We start from the raw sequence: 23285 nt of genomic DNA, 5'->3' as shown, positions 1-23285 counted from the left end.
ACAATGGGCACTTGATCCTCACAGACAGTGGGCACTGGACCCTCACAGACAGTGGTCACTGGACCCCTACAGACAGTGGGCACTGAACCCTCACAGACATTAAGCACCGGACCCCCACAGACACTGGGCACTGGACCCTCACAGACAGTGGGTACTGGACCCTCACAAACTGTGGGTACTGAACCCATACAGACAGTGTGCACTTGACCCTCACAGACAGTGGGTACTGGACCCCTCACAGACAGTGGGCTCTGCATGTACCCTCACAGACAGTGGGCACTGGACCCTTACAGACATTGGGCACTGGACTCTCACAGACAGTGAGCACTGGACCCTCACAGACAGTAGGCACTGGACCCTCACAGACAGTGGGCACTGGACCCTTACAGACAGTGGGCACTGGACTTTCACAGACAGTGGGCACTGGACCACCACAGACGGTGGCCACTGGACCCTCACATACAGTGGGCACTGGACCCTCACAGACAGAGGGCACTGGACCCTCACAGACAGTGGGCACTGAACCCTCATAGACGGTGGCCACTGGACCCTCACAGACAGAGGGCATTAGACCCTCACAGACAGTGGGCACTGGACCCTCAAAGACAGTGGGCACTGGACCCTCACAGACAGTGGGCACTGGACCTTCACAGAGAGTGATGCACGAGATCCTCGAAGACAGTGGACACTGGACATTCACAGAAAGAGGGAACTGGACTCTCGCAGACAGTGGGCACTGGACCCTCACAGACAGTGGGCACTGGATCCTCACAGACAGAGGGCACCGGACCCTCACAGACAATGGGCACTGGACCCTCACAGACAGTGGGCACTGAACCCTCACAGACAGTAAGTACCGGACCCCCACAGACACTGGGCACTGGACCCTCACAGACAGAGACCACTGGACCCTCGTGGACAGTGGCCACTGGACCCTCAAAGAGAGTGGCCACTGGACCCTCACAGACAGAGGACACTGGACCCTCACAGACACTGGGCACTAGGCTCTCACAGACAGTGGGTACTGGACCCTCGAAGACAGTGGCCACTGCATGTACCCTCACTGACAGTGGGCACTGGACCCTTACAGACAGTGGGCACTGGACTCTCACAGACAGTGGGCACTGGACGCTCACAGACAGTGGGCACTGGCCTCTCACAGACAGTGGGCACTGGACCCCCACAGACGGTGGCCACTGGACCCTCACATACAGTGGGCACTGGACCCTCACAGACAGAGGGCACTGGACCCTCACAAACATAGGGCACTGGAACCTCACAGAGAGAGGGCACTGGACCCTCACAGACAGTAGCCACTGGATCCTCACAGAGAATAGGCACTGGACCCTTACAGACAGTGGGCACTGGGCCCTCACAGACAGTCGGCACTGGATCCTAACACACAGTGGCCACTGGACCCTCGCAGACAGTGACCACTGGACCATCACAGACAGTGTGCACTGGACCCTCACAGACAGTGACCACTAGACCTTCATGGACAGTGGCCACTGGACCCTCAAAGAGAGTGGCCACTGGACCCCTCACAGACAGAGGGCACTGGACCTTCACAGGCAGTGGGCACTAGACACTCGCAGACAGTGGGAACTGGACTCTCACAGACAGTGCGACACTGGACCCTCTCAGAGTGTGATGCACGATATCCTCGCAGACAGTGGGCACTGGACACACTCAGGCAGAGGGCACTGGACCCTCACAGACAGAGGGCACTGGACCCTCACAGACAGTGGGCACTGGACCCCTCACAGACAGTGGACTCTGCATGTACCCTCACAGACAGTGGGCACTGGACCCTTACAGACAGTGGGCACTGGACTCTCACTGACAGTGGGCACTGGACCCTCACAGACAGTGGGCACTGGACCCTCACAGACAGTGGGCACTGGACCCTTACAGACAGTGGGCACTAGACCCTCACAGACAGTGGGTACTGGACTCTCACAGACAGTGGACTCTGCATGTACCCTCACTGACAGTGGGCACTGGACTCTCACTGACAGTGGGCACTGGACCCTCACAGACAGTGGGGCACTGGACCCCTCACAGACAGAGGGCACTGGACCCCTCGCAGACAGTGGACTCTGCATGTACCCTCTCTGACAGTGGGCACTGGACCCTTACAGACAGTGGGCACTGGACTCTCACAGACAGTGGGCACTGGACCCTCACAGACAGTGGGCACTGGACCCTCACAGACAGTGGGCACTGGACCCTTACAGACAGTGGGCACTGGACTCTCACAGACAGTGGGCACTGGACCCTCACAGACAGTGGGCACTGGATACCTTACAGACAGTGGGCACTAGACCCTCACAGACAGTGGGTACTGGACTCTCACAGACAGTGCGACACTGGACCCTCACAGACAGTGGGCACTGGACTCTCACAGACAGTGGGCACTGGACCACCACAGACGGTGGCCACTGGACCCGCACATACAGTGGGCACTGGACCCTCACAGACAGAGGGCACTGGACCCTAACAGAGAGTGGGCACTGAACCCTCACAGATGGTGGCCACTGGACCCTCACAGACAGAGGGCATTAGACCCTCACAGGCAGTGGGCACTGGACCCTTAAAGACAGTGGGCACTGGACCCTCACAGACAGTGGGCACTGGACCCTCACAGACAGTAGGCACTGGACCTTCACAGAGAGTGATGCACGAGCTCCTCGCAGACAGTGGGCACTGGACACTGACAGAAAGAGGAAACTGGACTCTCGCAGACAGTGGGCACTGGACCCTCACAGACAGTGGGCACTGGACTCTCACAGACAATGGGCACTTGACCCTCACAGACAGTGGGCACTGGACCCTCACAGACAGTGGTCACTGGACCCCCACAGACAGTGGGCACTGAACCCTCACAGACATTAAGCACCGGACCCCCACAGACACTGGGCACTGGACCCTCACAGACAGTGGGTACTGGACCCTCACAGACTGTGGGTACTGAACCCATACAGACAGTGTGCACTTGACCCTCACAGACAGTGGGTACTGGACCCCTCACAGACAGTGGGCTCTGCATGTACCCTCACAGACAGTGGGCACTGGACCCTTACAGACAGTGGGCGCTGGACTCTCACAGACAGTGAGCACTGGACTCTCACAGACAGTAGGCATTGGACCCTCACAGACAGTGGGCACTGGACTTTCACAGACAGTGGGCACTGGACCACCACAGACGGTGGCCACTGGACCCTCACATACAGTGGGCACTGGACCCTCACAGACAGAGGGCACTGGACCCTCACAGAGAGTGAGCACTGAACCCTCATAGACGGTGGCCACTGAACCCTCACAGACAGAGGGCATTAGACCCTCACAGACAGTGGGCACTGGACCCTCAAAGACAGTGGGCACTGGACCCTCACGGACAATGGGCACTGGACCTTCACAGAGAGTGATGCACGAGATCCTCGCAGACAGTGGGAACTGGACATTCACAGAAAGAGGGAACTGGACTCTCGCAGACAGTGGGCACTGGACCCTCACAGACAGTGGGCACTGGATCCTCACAGACAGTGGGCACCGGACCCTCACAGACAGTGGGCACTGGACCCTCACAGACAGTGGGCACTGAACCCTCACAGACAGTAAGTACCGGACCCCCACAGACTCTAGGCACTGGACCCTCACAGACAGTGGGTACTGGACCCTCACAGACTGTGGGTACTGAACCCATACAGACAGTGTGCACTTGACCCTCACAGACAGTGGGTACTGGATCCTCACAGACAGAGGGCACTGGACCCTCACAGACAGTGAGCACTGAACCCTCACAGACGGTGGCCACTGGATCTTCACAGGCAGTGGGTACTAGACCCTCACAGACAGTGGGCACTGGACCCTCACTGACAGTGTGCACTGGACCCTCACTGACAGTGGGCACTGGACCCTCACAGACAGTGTGCACTGGACCCTCGCTGACAGAAGGCACTGTACCCTCACTGACAGTGGGCACTGAAATCTCGCATACAGAGGGCACTGGCCCCTCACAGACAGTGGCCACTGGACCCTCGCTGACAGAGGGCACTGTGCCCTCACTGACAGTGGGCACTGAAATCTCGCATACAGAGGGCACTGGACTCTCACAGACAGTGGCCACTGGACCCTCGCAGACAGTGGGCACTGGACCCTCAAAGACAGTGGGCACTGGACCCTCAAAGACAGTGGGCACTGGACCCTCACAGACGGTGGCCACTGGATCCTCACAGACAGTGGCAACTGGACCCTCACAGACAGTGGACACTGGACCATCGCAGACAGTGGGCATTGGACTCTCACAGACAGTGGCGACTGGACCCTCACAGACAGTGGGCACTGGACCCTCGCTGACGGTGTCCACTGGATCCTCACAGACAGTGGCGACTGGACCCTCACAGACAGTGGACACTGGACCATCGCAGACAGTGGGCATTGGACTCTCACAGACAGTGGCGACTGGACCCTCACAGACAGTGGGCACTGGACCCTCACAGACAGTGGGCACTGGACCATCACAGACAGTGGCGACTGGACCTGGACCCTCACAGACAGTGGGCACTGGACCATCACAGACAGTGGCGACTGGACCCTCACAGACATTGGGCACTGGACCATCACAGACAGTGGAGACTGGACCCTCACAGACAGTGGGCACTGGACCATCACAGACAGTGGAGACTGGACCCTCACAGACAGTGGGCACTGGACCATCGCAGACACTGGCAACTGGATGCTATTGATGTTTCGTGGTCAACGCTTTTAATGTGTATCTCAAGCTGCGGGATGAACAGATCTAGTCTAGTTTGTTGATCATCTTATTTTTGTTTCCTCCATGTTTGTAAGTTGTCTTTTACCTTGCATGGTATAGTTCCAATTCTATTGGATCAGATGTGGGGAATGTCTTGTTATGTGCAGCTTTTCTTTGCGTCACTCTCTGGAGGAAAGATTTTGCTTGTACTTTGAGGACTGTCGTCTTGTGGCCTGGTTAAATCTCTTTCTCTCTATGGGAGAATCTGCACGACAGTCACGACCACTCTCTCTCTATACACTAAAATGATTTGCAAAATGTAGGTGAAAAAGATGTTTTTCTCCTTGAAAAAATAAAACTAGTTCTTTTCAGAAGTCAGTTCTGTTTAGTCCACCCTTGCCATCAGGGCTCCTCCAACAGAACTTCCTAGCGTGTTCTCTGAGGAATGTGTTATATTAGTGGAGGTGGTGGTGGTGTGTGTGCATGTGTGTGCCCCCTGACACTGACGTCACACCTCTCACTGGCCCCCCGGACACTGACATCAGATCACTCACTGGACCCGCCCCCCTGACACTGACGTCAGGCCGCTCACTGGCCCCCTGACACTGACCTCAGACCACTCACTGGCCCCTCCTGACATTGACATCAGATCACTCACTGGCCCCTCCTGACATTGACATCAGATCACTCACTGGCCCCTCCTGACACTGACATCAGACCACTCACTGGCCCCTCCTGACCCTGACATCAGACCATTCACTGGCCCCTCCTGACACTGACGTCAGACCACTCACTGGCCCCCTGACCCAGACCTCAGACCACTCACTGGCCCCCTGACACTGACATCAGACCACTCACTGGCCCCCTGACCCAGACCTCAGACCACTCACTGGCCCCTCCTGACACTGACATCAGACCACTCACTGGCCCCTCCTGACACTGACATCAGACCACTCACTGGCCCCTCCTGACATTGACATCAGATCACTCACTGGCCCCTCCTGACATTGACATCAGATCACTCACTGGCCCCTCCTGACACTGACATCAGACCACTCACTGGCCCCTCCTGACCCTGACATCAGACCACTTACTGGCCCCTCCTGACACTGACGTCAGACCACTCACTGGCCCCCTGACCCAGACCTCAGACCACTCACTGGCCCCCTGACACTGACATCAGACCACTCACTGGCCCCCTGACCCAGACCTCAGACCACTCACTGGCCCCCTGACCCTGACATCAGACCACTCACTGGCCCCCTGACACTGACGTCAGGCCGCTCACTGGCCCCCTGACCCAGACCTCAGACCACTCACTGGCCCCCTGACACTGACATCAGACCACTCACTGGCCCCCTGACCCAGACCTCAGACCACTCACTGGCCCCCTGACCCTGACATCAGACCACTCACTGGCCCCCTGACACTGACGTCAGGCCGCTCACTGGCCCCCTGACCCAGACCTCAGACCACTCACTGGCCCCCTGACTCTGACATCAGACCACTCACTGGCCCCCTGACACTGACGTCAGACCACTCACTGGCCCCCTGACACTGACCTCAGGCCACTCACCTTGGACATGGTAGACACCAGGGACGAGGTAGGGGTCAGTAGTGAGAGTAGTCTGGTTGGCGTAGGACGGAGGCGCCTGCACTCCCAGGTCAATGAGGTAGGTTGTCCCCGCTGCCACCGGCGTCAGCGTCACTGTGATGCTCGCAGCCTGTTGGGAGACGAATGTTGAGGTGTGGCACCCTGTGGTAGTGGCACCCTGGGACCATGGCACCCTGGGACAGTGGCACCCTGGGACAGTGGCACCCTGGGACAGTGGCACCCTGGGACAGTGGCACCCTGGGACAGTGGCACCCTGGGACAGTGGCACCCTGGGACAGTGGCACCCTGGGACAGTGACACCCTGTGACAGTAGCACCCTGGGACAGTGGCACCCTGGGACAGTGGCACCCTGGGACAGTGGCACCCTGGGACAGTGGCACCCTGGGACAGTGACACCCTGTGACAGTAGCACCCTGGGACAGTGGCACCCTGGGACAGTGGCACCCAGGGACAGTGGCACCCTGGGACAGTGGCACCCTGGGACAGTGGCACCCTGTGACAGTAGCACCCTGGGACAGTGGCACCCTGGGACAGTGGCACCCTGGGACAGTGACACCCTGGGACAGTGGCACCCTGGGACAGTGACACCCTGTGACAGTGGCACCCTGGGACAGTGAAACCCTGGGACAGTGGCACCCTGGAACAGTGGCACCCTAGGAAAGTGGCACCCAGGGACAGTGGCACATTTTCATTGGTACTCACAGTGGCAGTGACACAATCTCCCTCTAACCACCCTGTGTGGTGGAGGGTCTCACTGAGTGTAGGGGAGGGTTGTGGTGGAGGGTCTCTCTAAGTGTAGGGGAAGGTTGTGGTGGAGGGTCTCTCTAAGTGTAGGGGAGGGTTGTCGTGGAGGGTCTCTCTAAGTGTAGGGGAGGGTTGTGGTGGAGGGTCTCTCTAAGTGTAGGGGAGGGTTGTGGTGGAGGGTCTCTCTAAGTGTAGGGGAGGGTTGTGGTGGAGGGTCTCTCTAAGTGTAGGGGAGGGTTGTGGTGGAGGGTCTCTCTAAGTGTAGGGGAGGGTTGTGGTGGAGGGTCTCTCTAAGTGTAGGGGAGGGTTGTGGTGGAGGGTCTCTCTAAGTGTAGGGGAGGGTTGTGGTGGAGGGTCTCTCTGAGTGTAGGGGAGGGTTGTGGTGGAGGGTCTCTCTAAGTGTAGGGGAGGGTTGTGGTGGAGGGTCTCTCTAAGTGTAGGGGAGGGTTGTGGTGGAGGGTCTCTCTAAGTGTAGGGGAGGGTTGTGGTGGAGGGTCTCTCTGAGTGTAGGGGAGGGTTGTGGTGGAGGGTCTCTCTGAGTGTAGGGGAGGGTTGTGGTGGAGGGTCTCTCTAAGTGTAGGGGAGGGTTGTGGTGGAGGGTCTCTCTAAGTGTAGGGGAGGGTTGTGGTGGAGGGTCTCTCTGAGTGTAGGGGAGGGTTGTGGTGGAGGGTCTCTCTAAGTGTAGGGGAGGGTTGTGGTGGAGGGTCTCTCTAAGTGTAGGGGAGGGTTGTGGTGGAGGGTCTCTCTAAGTGTAGGGGAGGGTTGTGGTGGAGGGTGTCTCCGAGTGTAGGGGAGGGTTGTGGTGGAGGGTCTCTCTGAGTGTAGGGGAGGGTTGTGGTGGAGGGTCTCTCTAAGTGTAGGGGAGGGTTGTGGTGGAGGGTCTCTCTAAGTGTAGGGGAGGGTTGTGGTGGAGGGTCTCTCTGAGTGTAGGGGAGGGTTGTGGTGGAGGGTCTCTCTAAGTGTAGGGGAGGGTTGTGGTGGAGGGTGTCTCCGAGTGTAGGGGAGGGTTGTGGTGGAGGGTCTCTCTGAGTGTAGGGGAGGGTTGTGGTGGAGGGTCTTTCTAAGTGTAGGGGAGGGTTGTGGTGGAGGGTGTCTCCGAGTGTAGGGGAGGGTTGTGGTGGAGGGTCTCTCTAAGTGTAGGGGAGGGTTGTGGTGGAGGGTCTCTCTGAGTGTAGGGGAGGGTTGTGGTGGAGGGTCTCTCTAAGTGTAGGGGAGGGTTGTGGTGGAGGGTGTCTCCGAGTGTAGGGGAGGGTTGTGGTGGAGGGTCTCTCTAAGTGTAGGGGAGGGTTGTGGTGGAGGGTGTCTCCGAGTGTAGGGGAGGGTTGTGGTGGAGGGTCTCTCTAAGTGTAGGGGAGGGTTGTGGTGGAGGGTCTCTCTGAGTGTAGGGGAGGGTTGTGGTGGAAACCTGGAAACAAAAACCGTAACTGTCTCTGTTTTCGCTTGTTACAACTTGTAATAAAGTTGTTACAACATGGCTTAACGTGTTTGTGACCAATTAGAACGTAGTTACAACTTGCTATATTGGTTGTTATAACTTGTTAGGTGTTAAAACTTGCTCGAACGTTGTAACAACGTCGTAGTTTCGGTGTGTGTTTGGCGGGACTAGGGTGTCTTTGAGTGTAGCGGATGGTTGTAGGTGGAGGATCTTTCTAGGTGTAGGGGATGGTTGTGGGTGGAGGATCTTTCTAGGTGTAGGGGATGGTTGTGGGTGGAGGATCTTTCTAGGTGTAGGGGATAGTTGTAGGTGGAGGATCTTTCTAGGTGTAGGGGATGGTTGTGGGTGGAGGATCTTTCTAGGTGTAGGGGATGGTTGTAGGTGGAGGATCTTTCTAGGTGTATGGGATGGTTGTGGGTGGAGGATCTTTCTAGGTGTAGGGGATAGTTGTGGGTGGAGGATCTTTCTAGGTGTAGGGGATGGTTGTGGGTGGAGGATCTATCTAGGTGTAGGGAAAGGTTGTGGGTGGAGGATCTTTCTAGGTGTAGGGAATGATTGTGGGTGGAGGATCTTTCTAGGTGTAGGGGATGGTTGTGGGTGGAGGATCTTTCTAGGTGTAGGGGATAGTTGTAGGTGGAGGATCTTTCTAGGTGTAGGGGATGGTTGTGGGTGGAGGATCTTTCTAGGTGTAGGGGATAGTTGTAGGTGGAGGATCTTTCTAGGTGTAGGGGATGGTTGTGGGTGGAGGATCTTTCTAGGTGTAGGGGATAGTTGTAGGTGGAGGATCTTTCTAGGTGTAGGGGATGGTTGTGGGTGGAGGATCTTTCTAGGTGTAGGGGATAGTTGTGGGTGGAGGATCTTTCTAGGTGTAGGGGATGGTTGTGGGTGGAGGATCTTTCTAGGTGTAGGGGATGATTGTGGGTGGAGGATCTTTCTAGGTGTAGGGGATGATTGTGGGTGGAGGATCTTTCTAGGTGTAGGGGATGGTTGTGGGTGGAGGATCTTTCTAGGTGTAGGGGATGATTGTGGGTGGAGGATCTTTCTAGGTGTAGGGGATGGTTGTGGGTGGAGGATCTTTCTAGGTGTAGGGGATGATTGTGGGTGGAGGATCTTTCTAGGTGTAGGGGATGGTTGTGGGTGGAGGATCTTTCTAGGTGTAGGGGATGATTGTGGGTGGAGGATCTTTCTAGGTGTAGGGGATGGTTGTGGGTGGAGGATCTTTCTAGGTGTAGGGAATGGTTGTGGGTGGAGGATCTTTCTAGGTGTAGGGGATGATTGTGGGTGGAGGTTCTTTCTAGGTGTAGGGGATGGTTGTGGGTGGAGGATCTTTCTAGGTGTAGGGGATGGTTGTGGGTGGAGGATCTTTCTAGGTGTAGGGAAAGGTTGTGGGTGGAGGATCTTTCAAGGTGTAGGGGATGGTTGTGGGTGGAGGATCTTTCTAGGTGTAGGGGATGGTTGTGGGTGGAGGATCTTTCTAGGTGTAGGGAAAGGTTGTGGGTGGAGGATCTTTCAAGGTGTAGGGGATGGTTGTGGGTGGAGGATCTTTCTAGGTGTAGGGGATGATTGTGGGTGGAGGGTCAACTCTGGTAGGAGGAAACTCTACTGGCGGTAGAATGAGTGGGGGGGGGGAGAGAATGGTGGGTTGCTGGGAGATGGGGGGTTGATGGTGAGCGAGGAATCGGTGCCTTGCGTGGGTGGAGTGGAGCGCAGGAGCACATGACCACAAGATTAGGTGAATGCAGGGCTCTAATTAGAGGGGAAGGTTGTAGGTGGAGTGATCTGTACTGTAGGTGAGGTAAGTTGTTGTGGTTATAGGTTCAACTGCTCAGAACAAGAAGTTCCAATAGCACGGGCTATGGTGAGCCCGTAAGTGAGGTGAGTGAAGGGGAGAGGGGGAAGGGAGGAGGAGAGAGGGGGAAGGGAAGAGGGGAGAGGGGGAATGGAGGAGGGGATAGGGGGGAGGGAGGAGAGGAGAGGGGGAAGGGAGAAGGGGAGAGTGAGACACTGTTGTTTCAATATTTGGTTTGCTTGCACATTGCTTAAACTACTTTAAGGTGTGACGGTAACGCGTTGGTGTTCGGCTGTTTAAGGCTAGGGGTATGGCCTCGTCACATAGTTATATAAAAAAAATAGAAAAAACTGGAACTTCGTCTGTGGTAAGGTAAGGAGAAGACACACAAAACACAAGTAAACTTTAACAATGAAATTTTAATTACGTTAAATAAATCAAAACATGAAAAAATGGACAAACAAATTTGTATAATAAAATCAATCAATCAAAATAATAAGAATACTTAAATGACACAATGAAAAGTTACGTTAAGGCAAAATAACAAGAAGTGCAATACAAAATTAAATGGGAGGTGCTGGAATATTGGCTTTAATCCACCACTTCCCTCAGTACACGCTAGCGTCTAGCCGGGAGGAGTGGTGACAACGAGAGCACCGAATATTCTGAGGTCTGAGGTCGTGGCGACCCCAGACATCATGTAGTATGGGGGGGTGGATGCAGGTGCAGCCAGACCGGCGACCAATCAGCGGAGCCGGTAGCGATCAACATGTAGTTTGGCGGTTTGAGTCCGAACAGGTGTCTGGCTGCAACGTTTTGCGCTCTGGCAAGCCTTGCTGGTGTTGTTGTCGTTGTTGGACATGTCTTCCATAGTCGTTTTATATAATTTCAACGACGTAATTATGGAGGGAAGAGCAGGCTCAATCTCTTGAAGGAGATTATCGTCACAAAGGTAAAACAAGTTTCAATTTAATTATTTATTTATTTTGGTAACTGTCAAAACTATAAAGATTAAGTACAACTTGGAAAAAGAGCCATAGTTCTAGAACTCTGTTAACCACACTAGAAATGTTTTGCAAGTCAAGGAACCCAAAGTGTAAAATGACCTTCCCAATCAAGTGAAAGACTGTCCCCCTCTCAATTAGTTTAAGAGAAAAACTAAGTACTACCTAATAAACTCCATGTAACCAACCTTACCCCCTAAATGTCAATCTTTGTCTTGCTATTTTCAAACAATACTGATTTTTAACCAACTTGTATAACTGCTGATATCTTCCAAGTATAAACTTGTACAAAAACATTTATACAAAAGTACAAAATTGTAGTCAGTATTAATTTAGTTAAAACTAATTCTGGTGATCTTTTGCAATTTCTGGTGTTCATCCATCATATAACAATTGTCATTATTTAATCATCTTCCCTTTTTCAGTCCAATTCGTTCTTTTGATCTCAATTATTTTATTTAAGTGTTATTTTTTAAGTGTTTCCCACATCTTGTCAACTGTTGGAAAGTTTCCAACACTAATACATCATTTATTGTACCATAAAACATCACCATTGTATAATAGGCATAGTATCAATTAATCCTACTAATTGTAGTACTAATATAAATTAATATTTTCCTATCTGCGCGTCATTTACCAAATTCTTCCCACATCGAGGGACAGTATTGCGTCAGATAATATCCAGCAAGGCATAATTATTGTCAACATGCCAGAGAATTGAATAATATTCTCAACCTTTGTCAGTATTCTTTACAAGAATTAATACCTGATAATATATCAACTAGTGATCCAATAACAACGAGTTATCAACTAAAATATCACTATATAACAGTTTATCTGTTATCTTAAACTGTCATGAAGTAAGCAGAAATTCCCTACATTTCTCGTTTAATAAGAACACTGTTCATATTTATTATTATTCAACGAGAATGAAAACAATATATAACTCCCTATAATTGCGACCCTATATTCTCATTAACTTATTAAGTAGAGTAATTACAAGAACAAGAATTTTCCGTTTCTACTAAAGTATGTTGCGCCTGCGCGAAAGAGGGGTTGAGGGAGGAGAGTCGGACGCGAGACCTCCACGCATGTGGACGACGTCTGAGACAACTAGCGGACCATAAGTCCAGGGAGAGGCGAAACTTTCATCAACTACACGATCGACCCTTGCTATTAATCGGCCCTTAAGTGTGTAATTACTCCATTAGCGATCCAAAGAATGCATCGGTGGACAACCAGCAGGTTAAGTGGTCTAGTTTTCTTATAAGAGCTCATTATATGATAACTTTTCCCTAAGTCCATCATTACGTCGTGATACCTCCCCAAGGAATTTAATTTATCCCTTCCATTGAATCGTAATGATATAATTTAACTTGCGTAGACAATTTTTACACCCCATTGGGTTTTCAGGTGTGTTGGAGCAGCCGTGAGTGCAACAATTTCCCACACTACGCTAGCGGGTCACGTGTTCCAGCAAGTTCCAGATGACAGCCATCTCAACACCACGCTTCCGTTCAATGTCACAGCTAAACAGCTGAGATTATTTCAATTTATTTATTGCTTACTTACAAACAGGTCGACTGCTAGCAGCCGTGGAGTGAGGACATTTACCGACCCTCCGTGGCTGTTGGGGTTGTTTGCCATTTTGGTCGCCAGGTGGTGTGGGCGTCTCTGCCCTCCCAGTTTTGTTGCCTGCCTGGCTGCGTGTTGACGTGGCGGTTCTGACATGGGGGGCCATCTTCCTCCTGATGTGCGTGTAAACTCCATGGGCCTGCAGTTCACTAGTACGGCTGGATATCCGACCATTGAGTTGGTGATGTGTGACATGCTTCGTTTCCCGGTGGTGGCTATTTACGATGTTGAGCTTGTTACTGCCCACCGGGTGGTTGTCAAGTTCGTGGGGGAGGAGGAGTACCAGGACTTTCTCCGTCGGTACGAGGGGCGTATGTTGCCATTGCCAGATGATGCCGACTCTGTGGCGATCTCCGACCACAGTGGTGCTCTGACTTATGTCAGTGTCCACTGTGCATCCCTGGAGTTCCCTGAAGATCACCTCCGGCGCTACTTCGGGAGATATGGTGCAGTTGCCAGTGCAGGTGAACACGCTTTCCTCGGGATAATATGTAGGGCAGCGGACGAACATCCGTACCTTAGGTACGCGCTTGTGGTCGGATATCCCGTCTTCTGTCCGGCTGCTGGGTTGCTACGTCCAGGTGTATTATGCCCAGCAGCCCGTACTTGTTTCCGATGTGGCCAGCTTGGGCATCAGGCTACCAGGTGCTCTGAGGCCCCTGCTGCCCCTGTCAACTTGTTCAGGGAAGAGGATTTCCTGCCGCTCCCTCAGGGCGTGGATTCTGGAGATGAGGAGGTGCGGGTCCCGTTCGCTGCTGCTGCGCCCCCCCCCCCCCTGCGTCACTTAACGAGCCCCCGGTGGTTGCTGTCCCTCCTCCGGGTGTTGCGGTGCCGTCGGTTGGTCTACCTGCTCCCGTCACTATTCTCACTGTTCCCGAGGACCTTCCTGGTGCACCCTGTGCGGAGGCCACGTCTTCGGCTGCTACGCCTGGCCCTATGTCCGTGCCTCAGGTCCCGGGTGTGCTGGGTGCTGGGGTGAGTTCGGCGCTTCCTCCTGTCCCTGGCCTGGTACCCTATGTGGTTGAGGATGCTGCCATTCTGCGACGTGCTTCGGTTCGGCCGGCTTGTGTTGCCCATTTCTCTAAGTCAGCCTCCGGGTCTGACGATGTGTGGCCTGAACCTAAGCGATCCCGGCGTTCTTCTCAAGCGTGGGCCGACGTTGGCGAATTCGGCGATTGTGGATCTTCCGGCGACGGTGGGGTGGCTCCGGGTGTGTTGCATACTACAGTGGTGGCAGACGTGCATTTGCCTAAGGATGCTGGTACCGGTGTTTCGGCCTCCACTTCAGGTCTGGTGTCTGCGGCTCCTGCTTCAGGGGCGTCGCCTGAGTCGGATGGCTCCAGTTCTACGTGGGGGATGGTTCCCTCTGCTGAGGTTGGGGGTGAGCGAGGTGGCCTGATGGTGGTGTTGAAGAAGGCTGCTCGCTCTGGGGATTCTGTTATCCCTTCCTCGGTCCCCGTTTTCTCGGTGGCGGTCTCGACGCCTCATCCGTCTTCGGCCGTCTCTTCCGTGTCTCCTGTGGGTGTGGTGCCATCTCGTTACCTGTCCCTGCTCTTGTGCGTACGGCGGAGCGGCCAGTCTAGGCAGACCTCGTACGGCGTGGCTTACGTTCCCCGGCCTCGTTATGCAACTTGCCTCGGCGAGCTTCTGGATTGGCCGATGCCGCCTGATCTGGAGGTTCCTGAGTTTATGCAGGCCCCAGTGCGACAGGGGAATCGTGTCCCTACCAATATGGAGTATTTTATTTGGGAGGCCTATTGGAGGAAGTATCCTAAGGATTTGTACCCTGAGAAATATGCTCCTGCCTCAGGAGTTCTCTGCTCCTCGCCTGTGATTTTTTTTTTATGTAATATTTGATTCTCTTGTTATTTTTTATGTTGTTATCTTTCTGCATTCCCTGTACGTCATGATGATCATGTTTGTTTTGTTTTATGTGTACTTATGTTTTGTGTATTGCTAGCCTGTTTACATTGTTTTCTTAGTTTTCTGTTTTGTCTTCATGTATGCTGTTTGTTTTTCTTGTTCATTGTACTGTGCTGTTGGTCCTTCTGGCCGATGGTGTTTTGTTTTTGCTTGTTGTGATGTTTCTTCTGATATTTTATTGTATTTATTTTATTTCTCTTGCATGCTTGCATGTAAAAAAATAATAATAATAATAAAAAAATCCCATGCTATGCTAGCGGGTCACGTGTTCCAGCAAGTTCCAAATGGCGCCATCTCAACACCACGCTTCCGTTCACTGTCACAGCTAAGCAGCTGGGATTATTTTAATTTAGTTATTGCTTACTTACGAACAGTTGAAACCTAATAATAATTTGAAATTATATTTCATTTACGTGAGCTAGGAAGTCAAGTATAATTCTATAGCCTCATGAACTTCAGATACGAACAATTTTCTTATCTAACCATCATTTAATATTCATGTTACTAACCACTGGTAGTAATACTAGTCTATTGTAGTATCTTGAGGCCTATTCGCCTCTAATTATCATTGCCCAATTTGCAATTACTTATTTCATTTACTTCAGTGAAGGAACCACACTGAAATGATGTCAGGGATACCATAGTCTTTTGACATATAACCTCTCATTTTGGGTGAGAAGATTTGATTTATAAATTACACCCCCTCCCCGCTCAGCTCGTTGTCGCCGTGTGGGGGCTTAGTGGGCGGCTGCCGGAGTGTGATGCTCCTTGGGACAGTCCTCTGTCCTTTTCTAGCCTTGTGTTCCTGCTGCCGTCCTCTCCAATTCTGCTGGGCATCTTTTCCTTTTCCTTCTGTTTCGTTTTTCTCCCCCCTCTTCTCCTATCTGCTTGCCGTTTCCTGCCGACCTTTTGCTCGTTCTGGTTCTTCCCTTGGACTTCTTCTATTTTGACGCCCGGGTGCTTGAGGAGGCATACTCATGCACCCGTAGAACTGCAGTACCCGACGTCGAGAGCGAGGGGAACCTTTTATTGTCAATCCCCACTTCGTCACTGAACCCGATCTCGACGGACTGTCGGTTTCTTAAGGTGGCGTTTGTGGGGCGTATACTCGCGACGCACCCCTAGGAGGCCCCGACAAGATCGGCGATAGCTTCTTGTTGGGTGTCCTGCCTCTAATTGTGGCTCCATGGTGGGTGTGGGGGCACATTCGTGAGTGAATTCTTCTTTCGTCAAGATGATTACCCCTGCTTCGGCTTTTTCTGGTTTACCTTCTCAGGCTCGTGGGGTGGGCGACCAAGCCCCCGAGTCGGTCCGTATTGGAAGACCGGGCTCTGTAGCCTCCGCTGCATTGGGCCCCGACCTTGCTCCTCCTTTGGCCTCTCTGACTCCTTCCTCTGGCTCCCCTCCCTCCTCTGTGGTTGGGTCAAGCCCCAAGCCCCCAGTGGTGACTACCTCGTCCCCTGGCGCGGCTCCTTCTCTAGTTGTAACTACTGCGCCTTTTAACCCCTCTCTCTCTGGGGGTTCTCACCGCCGTCCTCGTCACGGCCGCCCTCGCTCGATTCCTTCCAGTTCTGCTACCTATCAAGCCTTGTTTGGTCCCGCTTCATGGGCCAAATATTTTGATCTCCTCCCTCTTGATTCTGCGCCTCCTGACGATTTCTCCCTCCATCGACATCTCATTGATTCCGTGGATGCCTCCATTACTTTCAACCCCACTCGTCTCGGTACACATGTCGTTGCTGCTCCTTCTCAGGATGCTGCTTTCCGCTTGGCTGCCTTATCCTGCCTTGGCGAGACCCCCGTTCGGGTCTCGAAGAACGCTCAGTTGAATGCCAGTGTTGGCACTATTTTGCTCCCGCCCCATGTTGCGACCGGTGTTCGGGACCTGCGCGACTGCCACGACGATATTCGACATATCCTCGCTGCCCAGGGCCATTCTATTCTCCAGGTGGACACGTTTACTCGTCCCCCTCGTGGTAGTCGCCGTCAACCCCTCCGGGTTGTGAAGATTACCTTTGATGGTAGGACCCTTCCACCCTCTGTCATTCTTGCTGGTGCCAGGTGCTCTGTCCAGGAGTACATTCCTTCTCCTCGGCTCTGCAACAAGTGCTGGAGGTTTGGGCATGGTGCCCTCCGCTGCTCCGGGACTGTCTCTCTCTGTCCTTTGTGTGGTGGCGAAGGTCACTCTAAGTCGGAGTGCGCTTCTCCCCAGGCTCGTTGCCTCAACTGCGGTGAGGCCCATCCTACCTTCTCCCGTGCGTGTGTCCATTATAAGCTTGAGGCAGCCGTCCTCAACTTGAAGCACTGGGAGCGTTTATCTTTTCCTGAGGCGAGGCGCCAGGTTCGCCGGCTCCCGCCTTATGCTAATATCTCTTATGCTCGCGTGTTGCGCTCTTCCTCTCCTCGTCCTTCCCGCCTTCCTCAGACTCACAACCGTTTCCGGGCCTTGGACCCTGATGCGCCCACTGCCCCCTCCTCTGTCCCTTTGGGTTCTCTCCCGAAGGATCCTCCTCCTGGTCCTCTGTCTGGGGTTCCCCTTCCTTCTACCCGGTCTGTCGTGTCTTCTGTGTCTTCTTCCTCGTCCCCCTCCGATCCTCCTTCCCATCCTCTTCCTCCATCTATCGGCTCTCCCCGCCGCCTGTCGGTGCGGGCGGATGTCCATCGCTCTCCTAACGGCCGTCGTGTGTGCTCTCGTTCGGCTTCTCCTGTTGAGACACTGGAATCCGTTGCCCGGTACGTGGTTGCTGGGACACCGGTCTCTTTAAGTCAGAAGCGTAAGCCTGGCTCCTCTCCTTCCTCTTCCCCGGCGGGTAAGAAGGCTTCGCTTTCTTCCTCAGCTCCTCCTTCTGGCTCTGTTGCTCCTTCCCCTCCCGTTTCAGTGCTTGCGCCCCCTGTTCCTGCTATGGAGGTTTCTTTGGCCCCTGCTTCCCTTTCGGTTGCTGCTCTTGCTGGGGTGCGCTCCCCTCTTTCTACTCCCCCTCTTCCTGCTGCTGTCCTTGACTGCTCCTCTCCGTTGTCTCCTCCTCCTCCTCCTCCTCCTCCTCCTCCTCCTCCTCCGGACCCTGCCCGCCCACCTCTGATCTGTTCTCCCGTTTCCTTCCCTCCGTCTTTGCTCAGTTTACCCATGCCCCCTAACCCTGACTTTGCTGACCCTGATCCCGACCCTGATATTCTTTAACGTGCTCTGTTGGTCTTTCGCCTTTGTTTCTTCCTTGTTCTCTGTTTTTGTCCTTTCTCTTCTCGTCGTTGTCCATTCTTCAATGGAACGTTCGAGGTTATTACGCCAATTTCCTCGAACTCCAACTTCTGGTTTCGCGGTTTTCGCCCCTTTGTGTCTGTCTCCAGGAGCCAATGCTTGGTGCTCGTCCTGGTCGTTTTCGTGGCTATTCCTTTCTCTCCCCCCCCCCCTAGCCATTGCTGGGGCTTCTAATTCTTCTGCTCTCTTGATTCGGGCTGATGTTCCCTTTGTTCCTTTACTTTTTCCTTCGCCTCTCCATTGTTCTGCTGCTCGTATCTTTGTGGGGAAATGGTACACGGTTTGTTCCATTTATCTCCCCCCGAGTGTCCCGCTCTCTCTTCCTGATTTGAAACACCTCCTAGACTCCTTGCCGGAGCCTGTGCTCCTGCTGGGTGACTTCAATTGTCGTCATTCTCTTTGGGGTGACGTTCTGACGAATACCCGGGGTCGCCTCCTTGAGCCGTTTCTCCTCTCTTCTTCCCTGTCTCTTCTGAATTCTGGTGAGCCCACTCATTTGGACTCTCGAACTCGCACCCTTTCTTGTCTTGATCTTTCTCTCTGCTCTTCTTCTCTTTACTTAGATTTCACGTGGCAGGTTCTTGATGACCTCCATGGAAGTGATCATTTCCCCATCCTTGTTTCCTTTTTCTCTTTTCGCCCTTCCCTCTCTTTCCCTAGGTGGCAGTTTGCTAAGGCGGACTGGACCCTATTTTCCCTCAGTGCTACTCTCTCTGACCTCTCCCTTCTGCCCCTCTCTCGCGCTCTCCTCCTTTTTCATGACACTGTCTTCGACGCTGCCCTCCGCTCTATCCCTCGCTCTTCCTCTCGGGGTCCACGGAAGTGCGTTCCCTGGTGGAATGCGGACTGTGCTCGGGCTGCTCGCTGTAAGCGTGCAGCCTGGAAGAAGCACCGCCGTAGACAGACGACCGATTCTTTTCTTTTCTTTCGGAAAGCGAGTGCGGTGGCCCGTAGGGCCATCCGTACGGCTAAACGTGAATGTTGGGCATCTTACGTCTCAACAATTACGTCCGAAACCCCTCTGGCCCAGATCTGGAAGCGTATCCGCAAGATAGCGGGTAAGTTCGTTCCCGATGTTTCACCGGTCCTTCACCTCCATGATACTCTTGTGGCGGACCCGTTGCAGGTCGCTTCCGAACTGGGTTCCCACTTTTTTTCTGTTAGCTCTGGTCTTCATCTTCCCCAATCTTTCCTTCTTCGTAAACCTGTCCTTGAGTCTCGTCCTTTAGATTTCTGCACTCATCTTCTGCTTCCCTATAATGATCCCTTCTCTCTCTCTGAACTTCGTTCTGCCCTGGCCCTCTGCGGTTCTACGGCGGCGGGCTCCGATGGTATTCATTATGAGATGCTTCGCCATCTCCCTCCGAGCACGTCTCAGTATTTACTGAGTCTGTATAATCGGATCTGGGAGTCGTCGTCAGTCCCTGAGGACTGGCTCGATGCCGTTGTCCTCCCTGTTCGCAAACCGGGGTCTCTGGGTACTTCCCCTAAGGACTTTCGCCCTATTGCTCTCACAAGTTGTGTCTGCAAACTCTTTGAACGTATGGTTAACGTTCGTCTGATGTGGTTCCTGGAACACCATCACCTCCTCTCCCCTTCTCAATTTGGTTTCCGCAAGTGCCGCAGCACGACAGATGTCCTGGTGAACTTGGAGGTCTATATTCGTACTGCTTTTGCTGCGAAGACCTCCGTTGTTGCCGTCCTTTTTGACCTAGAAAAGGCTTACGACACCACTTGGCGTTATCATATCCTATCTCAACTTCATTCTTTTGGCCTTCGTGGTCATCTCCCTCTCTTTCTCCGCAGCTTCCTCTCTCGTCGTTCCTTTCGGGTGCGCCTTGGTACCGCTCTCTCTCCCTCTTTTCAGCAATACGAAGGTGTGCCCCAGGGTAGTGTTCTGAGCACTACTCTTTTTCTGGTTGCCCTCAATGGTCTTCTTTCCTCTCTTCCTTCTGGTGTATTCTCCGCTCTCTATGTCGATGATCTTACCCTTTGTTGTCAGGGTGATGATTCGCCTTTCCTTCAACGCCGGCTTCAACTTGCCATTGATGCCGTGTCGTCTTGGGCCACAGGTCATGGCTTCAAGTTCTCTACTTCTAAGACTTGTGCCATGACTTTTACGCGGAAACGGGTTGTTCTTCGTCCCTCTTTGTCACTTTATGGTCATCCCCTTGAATACAAAGATTCCGCGAAGCTTTTGGGGTTATTCCTTGACACTCGTTTGTCTTGGTCTCCCCATATCTCTTACCACCGTGTTGAGTGCTCTAAGGCCCTTACCCTCCTTCGGGTCTTGTCCCATACTTCTTGGGGGGCAGATAGGCGCACTCTCCTTGCTTTACATTCCTCTCTCGTCCTGTCTAAGCTCGATTATGGTTGCCCTGCTTACTCGTCTGCTTCTCCTTCTACTCTTCGCCGTCTTGATGCTTTGCACCATACTGGGTTGCGTCTCAGTTCTGGTGCCTTTCGTTCGACTCCCATCCTTAGCTTGTATGTTGACACTGGCTTCCTGTCTCTCCAGGACCGCCGTGATCGCTACTGTCTTCGCTATCTTGCGCGGTCCTTGCAACATCCTTCCTCTCGCCTCTGTCGTGCTTTAACTTTTACCCCTCCTGCGGTTCCTGTTCCTCTTCACCACCTCTCTCTCTGTCCGGTTATCTCGCCTACAGGATTCTCTTTCCATTCGTATTTCTAATGTTTCTCCTCGTGTTGTTCCTTCTTTTCCCCCGTGAAGAGTCCCTCTTCCGCGGTTTTGTACATCCTTGACCCGCATCACTGAAGCTTTTACCCCTCCTACGGTTCTAAAACGTCTTTTCCTCGAGCACTTTTCTTCTCACTCCCGCTCCGTTTCTGTCTTCACCGATGGGTCTAAGTCAGCGGACGGTGTTGGCTACTCTGTTGTTTTTCCTGATCGCACTTATATGTGTCGCTTGCCTCCGGAGACTAGCATCTTTACAGCGGAACTTTATGCTATTCTCTATGCTCTTCGTCTCCTGCTTTCTCGTTGTCAGTCTTCCTTTGTGGTTTTTGTTGACCTCGTAGTGCCCTCATGGCTCTCGGGTCCTTTAATCCGGTTCATCCAGTAGTTGTCGAGATCCAGCATTGGCTGTTTCTCGTTCACAGTAAATTTAAGTCGGTTGAGTTTTGTTGGGTTCCCAGCCATATTGGTGTGTCTTTAAATGAGCGTGCGGATGCTGCTGCCAAGGAAGCTGTCCGCTCTTGTCCCATCTCTCGCAAGGGCATTCCGTATTCCGACTTTTACCCGATTATCCATTCCTCAGTCCTTTCCCGTTGGCAGGCTTCTTGGTTGTCTGTTACTGGTAACAAGCTCCGTACTCTTAAGTGTTGTGTTTCCTCGTGGCCGTCCTCCTTCCACCGTAACCGGCGGTGGGAAACAGCTCTGGCGAGGTTGCGTATTGGCCATACTCGCTTAACCCATGGTCACTTGATGGAGCGCCGCCCTGCTCCTTATTGTCCTAGTTGCATTGTCCCTCTTACGGTCGTGCATGTCCTTCTTGAATGTCCTGACTTCCAGGACGAGCGTGTGTCTTGCTTTCCGACCGCCCCTCGCGGTCACCTGTCCCTCGATAGAATTCTTGGTGACTCGGATACTTTTGATATCGTTCGCCTTATGCGTTTTTGTTCTCGTATTGGCATCCTTGGTGATATTTAGCGCCCTCTGATTATTTTGCGTACTTGATGGTGCTACATAGCCTTCCCGGTTTGGTGCCTTCTTTTGATAATTACTTACTTACTTATAAATTACAGTCCTTTTAATATTCAAGATAATAATTATCAATAATATCCATGGGACACTAGTTCATGGATTTAATATTAAACTACTTGCTCTACCCAGTTTCCACTTTTCCTTTAAAAAGTGGTGGTCCTTCATAGCTATCGAATTAGCATCAATTTAAATGAATTACATGAGTCAAGTTTACCCACACAAAATTTGGTGCACCGAACCGTATGTACCATAATTAAGGTTCAAACTAGATTAGATGAACCATAAATAATCACTAACACCAATTATGTGTTAACAATTATTTAGGCTATACAAATACTGTATTTAAATTTATGGCTGTCAGCAGACTGTCTAAATCAAAATAGCCTAAATCAAATTCAATCTATAATTACTGATTCACTCAAGTCAGTGAATTCATTAACATTTTAGGGTCCAGTATACTAATACAAATTACTGATTCCATAAATCAATTAATCATTACTAACCCTGATAACATTATATTCCACAATTAGGAAATACATTCAGGTGTTAAACATTATTTACGGCAGTAGAATACATGCCAAACACAATTAATTACTTTGTGTTCATTAAATATCCTATACACATAATTTCTACCAGTGTATATTATATAAAATTACAAAATCCAAAAAATAGCACTATTTTGCACATTATTGCACCACATTTATTGTAGTTATTATGCCAACCCAATAGAGGTAGGATGATTTAGACTGACACGGTATTTGTACTCACTGCATTTGTGCCTCCTTGAGGAACTTGAAGTATGGGGAGGGGTAAAAATAGCCTAAGCTACTCTTTGAGATTTTTTTTTTCAAGTTGTCTCAATAAACATATTTGAACTTGAAAGAACATTATGTATAAGAGTGTCAACTTATTGGTATCTATAGAAATATGGAAATAAGTAGTGTACCACTTCAAATTGTTTGGATGTGTGATAATAGTATGATAGACTTAGGAGCTACAAGAATTTTGCCCCAATGATTATAACACTTATATGCTGTGCTTACTATATTAATCTGCAATGTTAAATGTTGTATTGTGATTTGTGTATCTGTACTCACTGAATTTGTGCGCCTCATGAGGGACTTGAAATAGAGGGGGGTAGAAATAGCCTAAGCTACTCTATCCCTTTTAGAAGTATCTTTTTTCTTGTCTTAATAAACATACTTGAACTTGAACTTGAATAAGGAGTGTAAATTATGTAGTATGCCGCACGCCCACACCTTAGAACATTATGTATTAGAGTGTCAACTTATTGATAACTATAGAAATAAGGAAATAAGTAGTGTACCACATCAAATTGTTTAGATGTGTGATAATAATATGATAGACAGTATACTTAGGAGCTACAAGAATTTTGCCCCAAGA

The 23285-nt window shown here is 51.9% G+C and overlaps 1 protein-coding gene across 1 annotated transcript in view; it reads right to left on the bottom strand.

Moving 5' to 3' along the window:
- Positions 1–23285, bottom strand: part of LOC123760677 (polycystin family receptor for egg jelly) — a 467012-nt gene that overhangs the window by 400554 nt on the left and 43173 nt on the right. Inside the window, 1 exon segment of the mRNA XM_069328534.1 lies at positions 6333–6480. Within this exon segment, the coding sequence (XP_069184635.1) occupies positions 6333–6480 (148 nt within the window).

The sequence above is a fragment of the Procambarus clarkii genome, chromosome 21 (genome assembly GCF_040958095.1).
Source record: "Procambarus clarkii isolate CNS0578487 chromosome 21, FALCON_Pclarkii_2.0, whole genome shotgun sequence".
NCBI classification, from domain to species: domain Eukaryota; kingdom Metazoa; phylum Arthropoda; class Malacostraca; order Decapoda; family Cambaridae; genus Procambarus; species Procambarus clarkii.
This window is presented reverse-complemented; position numbering and strand designations above follow the sequence as displayed.